Source organism: Tupaia chinensis, unplaced genomic scaffold (genome assembly GCF_000334495.1).
Source record: "Tupaia chinensis unplaced genomic scaffold, TupChi_1.0 Scaffold000157_1, whole genome shotgun sequence".
Lineage (NCBI taxonomy): Eukaryota > Metazoa > Chordata > Mammalia > Scandentia > Tupaiidae > Tupaia > Tupaia belangeri.
In genome coordinates, this window is record NW_006159628.1 from 931,698 (window position 1) to 944,482 (window position 12,785).

The following is a 12,785-nucleotide window of genomic DNA, read 5'->3' on the forward strand; positions in this document are numbered from 1 at the left end:
CGCATGCGTTCGCCAGACAGACAGAGAGAGACATAGAGACAGAAAGCGAGAAATCACCCCCTAGGGGGGATGGGCATGCCACAATCCCTTCTCCTCCTCCATTCTCCTCTCGGGATCATGGGCATGCATGCACATGCGTCTGGCGTGAGTTTTAAGCCACCGGGTCCGGGATGCGAACCGCAGTCTACTACATGGGAGTCAAGCAACATAGACATTACGCTAACTGCTGGTTCCTGAAAAAATATTCTTTTATCTTTGGATTGTGATGGTTGGAAGCAGACGTAGGCCCACAGCTTTGCTTGAGTTAAACCTCACAGATGTTTTGTTCTGTCATGAATCTGAGCCCACAAATGCAACATATTTTTTTTTCTATTTCTCATTTCCTTTGAAGCAGACTTGAAACTCTTATCATCAGCAAATCAATTTATTGAACCCATCCAAATTCGGTTTTACTCTCAAAACTATATATTTTCCTGCTTCCAATCTTCAAGTTGGGGGGAAAAAAAAGCAGACTTTTCATATTAGTGATTTTAACAACTCAAAAGCCCTAAAAGTAAATTACTGGTATTTGAGAACATGCAACAGATGAGCTTCCATTAAGTAAAGGATAGTAACTATATTGTCTTACTGGTCCCACGCCAGGATATTGAATGTGCACTTGCATCCCACCAAATGCTACTTTAACTTACTATCATGTGAATTAACATGTTTAGATGTTTGTGTAGGTTATACATAAATTCGTCAATATTTCAAACATTCTTTCAATTTTTATAAAAATCTGCTATGTGCAAAGCACTACATACATATGGCCAGATGTAGCATTAACTATTGATACATGAAAAAATTATATAATATAAGCCCAGCTATATTAACACTCACTGGTTGATGCTGCTAGTCAGCAGGCTGAAGTCACATTAGAAGCTTGGTTTCTGGCCGACCCCACAGTCCTAATGTGGTAGTGTATGCCTGTAGTCCCAGACACTCAAGAGCCTGAGCTGAGAGGATCACAACATAGAAAAACCCAATGTGAAAAAAGTAATATGTTATAAGTACATTTTATGTATTACTATATATATATTATATATAAAAATTTAAAGTAATATATGCTAATCATTGTTTGTTCCTAAAAGGGGTATAGGAGGAGAATAAATTATATAAATGGGAATGTGAGCTGGAGAAGTCGTTCAGAAAGTAGGCAGATTAAAAGTACAATGACATTTATTGCAGCTAGTAGAGGCGTGGTAGGTAAGGTGCTAAATTCCCACAGTTTGAATCTTGGACCTGGCAGCTTGCTTTCTCATTTTATTTTTTTCTCTCTGCTTCTCTCTGGTCAAATTAAAAAATAATAATAACAAATAAAATTAAATAAATAAATAGTTCTAAAAAATGCAGAATGACATTTACAAATTTCAAACAAAAGCATAGACATTCCATGCATTGTTATATGAAAGAATTAACCATTGAATTATGGCAAAAAGTGCATTTTATGACATTAAACTCTAGGTCTAAGTAAACTTTGCTTCACCAGTCTCTGACCAGTTTCTAATGTCACATAAAGGTGATCAATTAATATTATTAGATATGGATTGAGCCACTCTTTTTCTCTCTATTTATTTTTGCTATATTCTTCTTTTTGTGACACAAATATTTTTGTCAAACAAAATTATATCATCAGAATTAAAGCTTGGAAATATTGATGGGTGGAGGAAATACCAACAAAAATGCAATAACTTGGGCTTCATGATATTATTAAAAATAGCTATCACTTCATTCTGTATAGGCGCCCCATATACTATGTAATTTAGAGTATTTTTGTGCAAAATCAATACAATCAGAACTATTAAAATAACTGGTGCTTTGATCTTATAGATACTAAATGTTAGCAATCTTTTGCTATTTTGATATTGTAATCATTTAAAATAGTATATTTTCTTTCTTTTTATTTATTTTTTTGGGGAGAGATTTTCGCTATAGGGCGCGTGCGCTCACCAGACAGAGAGAGACATTAGAGACAGAAAGCGAGAAATCACCCTCCAGGGGGCATGATCACGCTGCAATCCCTTCTCCTCCATTCTCCTCTTGGGATCTTGGGCACGCACGCACACGCGCCCAGTGTGAGTTTTAAGCCACCGGGTCGGGTATGTGACCCATTGTCGACTATGTGGGAGTCCAGCGACATAGCCATTACGCTAACTGCTGGTTCCCTAAAATAGTATATTTTCTTTATGTTTCTGTCTGTCAATCTATTCATTAATAAATGGTCAAGAAGAAAATATTCTAAGCAGAAATAACGTAGTTTCCATAGGTGCAATATTTAAAATATAGTAAAAATCTCATCAATACCTAAAATAAAAATAGAACAGTCAAGATAACTATTGTACACAATATCATACATATGGATAAAAATTTAAATATTGTTTTCTGGTATTAGAAGTTTACCCAAATGACCCATATAGTCCTCATATTTATTTTTGTCAGAAAACGAAACAACAGCAATGGCAAAGAAGTTTGGTATTCTTGCATATTTTAACAACAGGGAAATTATAATGGTAGAATAACCCATCTGACTTTAAAAAATATAAACTTTAGAATCTTCTGAGTATATTTGTTCCAGTTTCCAAATGGTTCACTTCATGGCAATATTTAGCACAGCAGAAAATGTTAATTACCATCAAATGCATTTTGAACAATTTTATTCTAATGTCATTTGCAACTGCTTCAGTGAAATTCTTATTTGAGCAGAGCTTTTCTGGTTCCAGATCACTGATTTGTTTAAGCAGAAATAAAAGGAAACCATGGCTGACTGGCTAATAGCCTTTCTTTGACTCTTTATAGAGTATTTAAATAAGAAAGTAATCCCAGACAAGTAGCTGAATGATAAAGCTCAGTTTCTTCCCTCATTCCTAGGGATCCATGTGCTCAGGTTGGGTAAATGTAAGTTCAGTTTTCATAACTGCAGGGATTTTTCTATTTTGTGACTTCATTAACTTAACACTGCATCAGTTCTATGATTGTTGCCCTATGACATTGGCACAAATTAATCTAAGCTTGGGGACTGTACTGAGAACACTTTTAAAAAGTAAGCATCCTATTATGCAAATAATATGCCAGTTTGCAAAATAATTGTGACGATTCATGACAATATACCTGCCAAAAAGAATTGGTATACACAAAAAGAAATCCACATTTCAGCTCCTGACATTTCTTGAGCTATTAAAACTATTTAATAAATAAATAAATAAATAAATAAATAGAGTTTTAAATATTTTAATATTCACTGTTTATTTCCTGGTTTTGCTGCATTTGATTCCTGTTTAAGTCTGTTTCATTTCAAAATATAAAAATCAATTTGAAAGTTTTCATAGACATGGTATTATACTCATTGATAAATAATCCAACTGGTTCTTCATGCAGAAATCAATCAATACCAATCTACCTCTCTTGTCATTGATGGCCATATTTAGCAATGCCACTTGCTTTTTTTATTAGTCTAACTTAATAGTCAAATCCTTAACAAATTCCATTTTAACTGTACTCAAAGATTCCTGTTTCAATGCATTTTTATTTGTCCTATTCATTTAGTCCTTTCACCTTTAATACCATAACCTATTTTCCTGAACTACAATTGGCTAGATTTCTAATAATAACACATACAATTTTGACCACAGGAAATAAAAATTTAAGCTTTGTCAAAATTTAGTATAAATATTTATATCAAATAAATTCATGTTAATGGAAATACAAACTTTGATAAACTGAACACAAGATTTTCATGGGAGATTTTATTTAGATTATAACTTAAACTTTAAAGATGCTATTTATATTTCAAAAGGATTTTTTTATGTATTGCTATAACAAAAAAATAAACTTGCTGATTCTGAGAACTAGCCATTTTAGAAATATTCAAACATCGTCATGAGGCATTAGTTTTTCAAGTTAACATTTATTGGGTAGTCAGAAACGTAATGAAATATTTTTTTCTGTTTCTCTATGTAAAAAATATGTAATGACTTTTCTGGCATTCCAGTATTATAGCCCTCAGATAAAAGTTCCAGTCAAGGGGCCAGCAGGTGGCATGGTGGTTTAGGGCACTGGACTCTCACATGACCTACAGTGATTTAAGCCTTGACCTGGAGGCTTGCTTTCTCACTTTCCCTCTCTCTGTTTCTCTCTCTCTTTCTATTTCTCTCTCTCTATGTGTGTGTGTATGTGTGGCTGTCTCTGGAAATATTTTTAAAACATGATAATAAATAAAGTTAAATAAAATAATCCTTTTTAAAAAGTTCCAGTCAAAAGCCTATTTTTCCCATATCTTCTTTACTTGTTTTGCATAAGTATTTTTAATTCAAACCTTATTACAAATGAGAGGTAAGCTGTCCTCCTTTCCACCCCACAGTAAATGTCTCCACATTGACATATATCTTACGGACATCAGGGGCTTAAGCATGGATTAAAAATGACACGCCTCAAGGAAAATATCTATCCCTGACAACTACTTTGCAAAATGCCGCATGTTATTTACATAGTGTATGTAGTAAAAATCCCTAATGGCATGGTAAGAAATTAATCAGAATAAAAATGTCTGAAAGAATAGCTCCCAGAAAAAGAAAAATGAAAGAGTTTAGCGCTATCAATGAATAGAATTCCCTGTACCACACAGGCTATTTTGCCTTCATTCCCTGGGTGGAGATGTTTTATTTAATGACACTGCATGACTATGCTATTCAGAGTTACATTTCATGAATCTGTGGCTTATCTATTAAGAAGCACACGTTACATCTCTAGCAACACCGACATTAAAGTCAATTGTGTCATCATATTTAGAATGACTGAGTACATTGGCCAATTCCACATAGTCATTTATATGCAGACAGTAACTGATATATCTTCAAGCAAAGGATCAGCAATATCTTACTGATCAGTTATTCAGCAATATGAAATTATAATTGAAATGCATTTCACAAAGTACTTTTTAAGTATTTCAAATGAATAAATTTTCCAAGGCTTTTGTTCAGTGGAGAAGTACTGAGCAAAGTGCCTGCCTTGATAGTCTTAACAATTACTCTCCACAGCATCTGAGGCCTGGTTGGATGTTTATTAAGGTCTTACATATTCATCTTTACCAATAACACAATGTTAAGTAGTTAGCTGTATGAAAATTCAATGCATTCAATGTATTCAATGTTGACTATTTACTATATGAGGAGTATAAGATTTTGAGACTTTTCTATCCCTTGAAGATAAAATATATAAATTGGTAAAACAAAGCAGAACAGAAAAACACTGGCCATGGCTAAATGGAGGAAGGGTTGGCTTCCCCCAATCTTCAATCCGTAGTGCTATTTTGGTTCCTAAGATTACAATTTCTTTCTGTACTGGTCTCATTAAGGCTTAAAGGTTGCATTTCTATCAGTTGAGAATTATTAAGATTAAATTATTAAATTAGTTATGTGTATATAGAAGTTACAGGGTTGTAATATGAGTTTCTTCTGAAATCTTTGCAAGACGCTTACTCACATAATTAAAGAGACTATTAGTTTTCCATAGAGAATCTGCTGTTAGTCTCTATCACTGTTCTTTCTTTGGGTCAAATATCTTCTTCAGCATCCTATATATACTGTTTTCTTCTAGATCTATCCATCATTGACTTTTCTTGTCAATATTTTCATCTATATTCCCTGTCTCTCTCCTTTTTTCACATGTCATATATTGACCTCAGTCTCAACCTTGACTGTGGCTTCAACCAGATGGCAGAAATATTTCAGTTTAATCAATCCAGTGGGAGAAAATAACATACTGTAGATGTGTTTGAGATGAACTAAATTGAAGTCTTGACTTTGATACTTGGTGGATGTGTTCAGTATTAGGAAGTAACCAAATATCTCTATTACTCAGCTTGTTCATTTAAAATAGATGTAATAATCATAATTACCTCCTATACAAGAATGTTTGAAAATTAGTATCCAGGTAATCTGTAGTTACTCTTCATAAATTATCTCTGATTGCTACAACAGCTCCTACAATTCTCTATTTATTTATTTATTATGTGTGAGAAAAAAGTCAGCAGTTGTAACTCAGCAGTTTAACATAGCTTATTTTATACACCGTGTTTTCTCCCCACAGAAGACAATGTATATGGAAATGCTTTGCAAACAATATGGTTTTGTAAGAGATTTTATTATTTAGATAAATTCATCTGGGTCTGGATAAGCCTGGCCCACAATAGCAGGATCTAATCCTTAAGATTAGACCATACCCAGTCTATCACATTATTAAACAGGATAGGTTAGCAATGATATCACTATTGGGCCAAAATAACTTCCTCTCTATATCCCATTACATGTATCATAAAACATGTTATTGACAAATTTGAAAGATGCATATGAATTTCAGGTAATCTACGCAAATAAGGCAGCTGACATGTAAAAGAGTTAGCAGAGAAGACAGCATAGAGTTGCGACAAGGCCAGATGTAGCAACACTTAATTATCCCTTCCATAATCTGATTTCTAGCTTATTGATGATAATTCCATTATCACCTTCCCTTAATAATAGGATAAAATGTTTCTATATTCTTCATTCCAAGTTACATTTGTTCTTAGATTTTATTTTTAAATACAATAAATAAATATAAAATATATCAAGAATTTTATAAAGTTCATCTACCTATTTAAAGCATCATATTCTGAACTGGAAAGTATATATTCTATTTCCTAACAAATTTGCATTAATCTCAGTTCGAATCTGACTCATGGACAATGTTGGCTCCTAGGTTAGTGCAAAACAGTTACTAAGCAAGTGAGATTTCATTTTGTCTCTTTCCTAATTTTCAAATGCCTTAAGATGGAAAAGAGTGAAACTTCTTCCCAATCTTACTGAATTAAAAACTTAAATGGTCAGTAAAGGAAAAATGAGAAACCGCAGAACTAGTGCTTTAAGAGAGTGGTGAATATGTGATTTGTTATATCATAGATCAGTATCTGTTTCTACAGCATGGATTCAACACCTTATTTTATTAAGCCTACTTATAAAAAATGTTTGGAAGAAATGTTCTTTTGCTCAAATGATGTTGGGAAATATTTCATGCTATTGTGTTCTCTTGGAGATTCACAAAGATCATAAGAACATTAAAGATTTTGAGAAGTTCTTCATTACAAAGACCTGTTTACTTGCATTTTTCTCTTACTTGCAAAATTTTCTCTTAAAACAAACTCAAAAAATTTATGTCTAAACTAGTATTCTGGGGCCCAATGATGACATAGCAGTAAAACTCCTTCTATGAGTCTCTGAGGCTAACCCATGTGGGAAGATTCCAGACTCTTGTCCAGAAACCTCCCTGAGTACACCAGGCATGTATGTCCCTATGATCCAAAGACTGGATGAAGCTGGGATGGATCATGGAGTCAAGACCCTGTTGGGGATGCTGTCTTTCTCTTTGTCTCTAGCATTCTTATTCATGAAAGAAAGAAATCAACAAAAATGTAGTATTCTAAGATATGTAATTGGATATTTCTGATAGATAGTATTAATTCTGAAATAATGTTACTAATGATTTTTCATTGCTTTCCTTTTCAGCGGACTGTGGAGGACCTTTTGAACTATGGGAACCAAATACAACATTCAGTTCTATGAACTTTCCAAACAACTACCCTAATCAGGCATTTTGTAAGTAATTTCTTTTTTATTTTTTCCTTTTTTTTTTTCTTGAGAGGTTTTTGCTGTAGGGCGCGTGAGCTCTCCAGACAGAGAGAGACAGAGACAGAAAGCGAGAAATCATTCCCCAGGGGGAATGGCCATGCCACAATCCCTTCTCCTCCATTCTCCTCTCAGGATTTTGGGCACGCACGCACACGCACCCGGTGTGAGTTTAAGCCACCGGGTCCGGGACGCGAACCATGGTCAACTACATGGGAGTCCAGTGACATAGCCATTATGCTAACTGCTGGTCCCACTAATTTCTTTTTCATGCCAACCAAAACAAATATATGTATTTATTAATGTTTGATCTCCTCTTGAAACAGAGTCAATAAAGCAGACAGATAAAATAAGGTGATTATTCTAGTATTAAAAGATGAAATAATGAGGATCACTGAAAAATGCCAGGTCTAGGGAGAAAAATATTTTGAAACTGCACAAGGTTATGTGTAGGTTAATATTCTAACTCAACAAAGTCACTAAAGCCACACAGAGATTGTTATTGATGTAGATTGTTCTACACATCCTAGAGAGTCTACTTCAGTAGATCTGAAGTGAAAAACAGATATGTTCTTTGCGTGACAGTGCTGCTTAGGACCACTAATCTAAATGGTAAATTCTGCCAGTGAAAGAAATGCCCCAATGACAATGAAAAATGTGATGTTAGAAATGCAAACTTTTCTTCCTTCAGATGATCCAGAGATAAGTGAACATCACTTTCATATGCAAATATGTCACTAGTATAGGATGATATCTGATCCAAAAAATAAAGAACCATTAATGAAATCTTATTTATGTGGAGAAACAGATTACCATCCCTATTATGTACTAAAGATATCTTTACATCTTTTGAAGAGTTCCTTTGTTCAGAGTAATGACTTATAAAATCCTAAAAGCAATGAAATTGAAAGAAACATTTAGAGATCTTTATTAAATTATTTATTTGCTTGAGACATATTCATTGATCACTTTGTTAGGGTCTATAATAAGCAAAAAGAAACAAACATGGCATAGTCTAGATAAAGATTCAGATAAATTGATGAGAATTATAGTGTCCAAGATACTTTCATAATAAAAGTAAAGACAGAATGCTATGGAGGGATGTTAAGAGGTACTTAATAAAATTAAGTTCAAAGGTACATGATCATATTTTTTTTTAGTCTTAACAATTACTCTCAACAGCATCTGAGAAAAATTAAATAATAAAAAAATGAAATAGGAACTGTAAAAAAAATCTTACATGATGTTATGTCATTTATATTTTATTTTGAACACATGCAAACCGTTTATAAGGAAATAGTGACAAAATAAAGATTGTAATTTTAGATGGATCCATCAGACTGTAGTATCTAGAGGTAGTAAAAGTGGAGCACTATAAACACCACTGATCAGGAGATGAGAAGTGGCAGTGGCTTAAACTCAAAGTGACAATGGCCACTGAGAAGTAAATGAGATTTTTGGCATACAAAATAGTATTGACAAGCCTTGATGATTGTTTGGATGTGGTAGAAGAAAGGAGATCAAGAATGATGCCAAAGTTTCTGGTGGGGACAACTGTAAGTGGATAATTCACAGAGATAGGAAGGTTGAGAAGAGAAACGAGTTTATGGACATATAGTTCTGTAATCCTGTGAAAGAGATAATTCCACGTTTCCAGTAAAACATGTCATATTGAGATGTGAATATCCATATATAGGAAATAATTGGATAAATTTGTCTACTTCTCAATTAGAAGTGCAGAAAACAAAGAGTTAGAAGTCATGACTGTATAGTTGAAATTCTGTTCCTTAAGAAGGTATGAGAACATACACAGAATGACAAACTAGCCTAGACAGAATCTGAAGGCTAAATCATTTCAGGAATGAATGAGAACAAAAAGTATTTATTATTGATATTGGTTAATTTGTTTTGTCTTTGGTTCTATGTCATTTTTTTATATATATTTTTTGGTTGTTGTTGTTTGCTTATTTGTTTGTTTTCCAAAATGAACTATCAGGGTCAGTTCAGTATTGCAGCAGTTAAAACATGTGCATAGAAAGCCAGAGTTGGCACAGTCAACCATGATTTGAGAACTGTCCTGTGGCTTGAAAAATATGCTGGTCTTGTGTGTGTGTGTGTCATTGATCATGATGGGATACAGAAATAGAGATAAAAGGATGTGTTGTGAACTCTTCCCCCTTGGTGTGCTTTCTATCTCTACCTTTCTCTCTCTCTCTGGAAAGCACACGTGCACTCTGGAAATTTAAAAGAGAGAGAAAGAAAGAAAAAAGAAACAAAGAAAGGAAGGAAGGAAGATAGAGAGAAAGCAAAAGAAAGAAAGAAGAGAAGGAAGAGAGAAGGAAGGAAAAAGAAAGAAAGAAAGAGAGAGAGAGAAAGGAAGGAAGAAAGAAAAAAAGAAAGAAAAAGAAAGAAAGGAAGAGTCAATAAAGAGAGAAAGGAAGAAATAAGAAAGAAAAAGAAAAGACAACTGCTGGCATTCGACTTATATGAGTAAATGCAAAAATAAAGAGATAAATATGTGATAATTTACTTGTTCTAAAAACTTAATTTTAATCACCTAATTTTCTTCTAAATATAATTGCAGAAATAAAAAATAGAGCTAAAGTATTGATAATCTTTTGATATTTAAAAATCTGGTATTGTAGTAGTAAAAATCTACTTGCAATCTTTGATTAAAACATTTCATTTTATAGTATATAAAATAAATTCAATTACAGTAAGTTATGTTACATTTTACAAAATTTTACTATAAAAATTATTGGCTAAATGAATTTGTTTCTTCACCTAAAAAGAGAAAAAAATAGCTTGGAATTTTGGTTTTTATGATATGGAAAAAATATTTTTAAAAGTGATTTGAAATTCTCAAGAGAATGAAGCTTTTGTGAAAAAATGAGAGAAATATGTTTAAAATTGTGTTTACTTTTAAGGTGTTTGGAATTTAAATGCACAAAAGGGAAAAAATATACAACTTCATTTTCAAGAATTCAACTTAGAAAATATTGAAGATGTAGTTGAAATCCGAGACAGTGGAGGAGATGATTCCTTACTCTTAGGTAAGTCAGTCATTGGAATATTGTGAGCATTGGATAGCTCAAGACAAACTCTTAAACAGAATAATATGCTTACTCTTTCAATTAGGAAAATAAAGTTAGGACAGTAGGGTAATATGTTGAATTTTACACAGAACTTTGAATGTGGGTTTTGTTTGCAACAGTGACAAAATATTAGGTCGTCAGAAAAGTCATGACATATTTTTCTGTATTTTTCTATGTAAAAATGCATCATGACTTTTCCAACAATCTACTAACATTGTTGAGAAATTTGAAAAAAAAAAAAAAAACCAGGATTAATATTTTTGAGTCATCAATTTCTACCAACTGGTAGAAGTGACTACACAAAAGAAATATACCTTGGACTAAATGCTACCAAACACATTATGTAAACATTTTTTTGAAATGTAACTATTAAATCAAGTTTTATTTTACTTCAAACTATGTCCCCAAATTGTGTTTGTCATACAAAAATTATTTTTTTATTTTACATTTTGTAATTATTTAATTGTGTCCTTAGTGCTAATTGCTACTACATACGCATCAGAGAATGATTAAAAAATTGACCAAAGTTGGTTTGCTCTATTATCTATCAGTATTAATTTTTAAATAAACATGGGGGGGGGGGACAACATACTATTCTAGAGGAAATTTTTGTGCCTAGATCATAAAATACATATTGACATACTAAAAAACTATCCATCAAACAATATCTTATTTACTACTAATCCTAAAGAAAGAGGTATTTCTTGGTAAGTAACACAATAAATTGTAAAGATGCCTACAGATCAACTGGGATGCATGCAAAAGTATACTTTACAACTAAAAAATGTCTTATCTCATTGTGCTTAAGTCCTGTTAGTCATTTAATATCAAATCTGGCCTGAGAGCTACACAGCAAGACAGTCACAAGAACACTGGACAAAGACTTCTTAGGGAACTTTCTCCAGCACATGAAAGGAAAGATTTTGGAGATAATTCCCCAGTCATATAATTCATTATTCAATATAAACTTTTCAATAAAAAAAAATCCATGAAGTTGAGAGTCACACATAAAACAAGTGAACAATTCAAGTCTTTCTGGGGCTAGGAGACAAGCAAGAATTGAGAAATTTGGAATGCTGTTTTTTGTGTACACATTTATAATCACATTTTGAGTAGTTTTTGTATTTTCAGGTCTAATTGTCTTTTTAACAATAATTTGAGTGTTCTCATGATCTAAAAATAAATAATTTATCTTTTCGCATCTTAATATTTGCATAAATCACTGAAAACTAAATAAGAATTCCAGAAGCATCTTAGAATTACACTTTTTAAATTTGTGGACAGAAAGTTCTTTTGAAATAAAATCTCTTTTCAGCTTCGTAGTATATTTTTGGGTCAGGGAGTGAAATGTCGCCCACTCCACTCTTCTTTTGTAGAATTGCTTTGGCAATGCAAGGTCTTTTATTATTCCAGATGTATTTTATGATTATCTTTTCCAGAAATTTCTTCATGGAAATCATTGTGTCTTCTATGTACACAATCATGTCATCTGTGAATAGAGAGAGTTTCACCTCTTCTTTTCCTATTTGAATGCCTTTAATTTTTTTCCTCTTTTCTGATTGCATTGGTGAGGACTTCCAGTACTATGTTGAAAAGGAGTGGAGAAAGTGGGCATCCTTGTCTTGTACCCATTTTTAGTGGGAAAGCTTTCAGCTTTTCTCCATTCAGGATGATATTCTTGATGTTTTCTTCATAGATAGCTTTTATTGACTTGAGAAATTACCTTGCATTCCTGGAATAAAGCCTACCTGATCACGATCTATAATCTTTTTTATTAGTTGTTGGATACAGTTTGCTAGTATCTTGTTGAGAATCTTTGAGTCTATATTCATCAGAGATATTAGTATATAGTTTTCCTTCCTTGTCCTGTCCTTATCTATTTTGAGGATAAGGGTGATGGAGGCTTCATAGAATGAATTTGGGAGAGATTCACCCTTTTGGATCTTTAGAAATAACTTGAGCAGAATGGGGGTTAACTCTTCTTTGAAAGTGTTAT

General features: G+C 32.8%; 1 protein-coding gene across 1 annotated transcript in view; it reads left to right on the forward strand.

The window, feature by feature from the left end:
* The window catches only part of TMPRSS15 (transmembrane serine protease 15), a 127,709-nt gene that overhangs the window by 56,040 nt on the left and 58,884 nt on the right, over positions 1–12,785 (forward strand). Inside the window, exons 13-14 of the mRNA XM_006145594.2 lie at positions 7,575–7,664; positions 10,622–10,747. Coding sequence (XP_006145656.1) covers positions 7,575–7,664; positions 10,622–10,747 — 216 coding nt within the window. The remainder of the gene's footprint in view (positions 1–7,574; positions 7,665–10,621; positions 10,748–12,785) is intronic.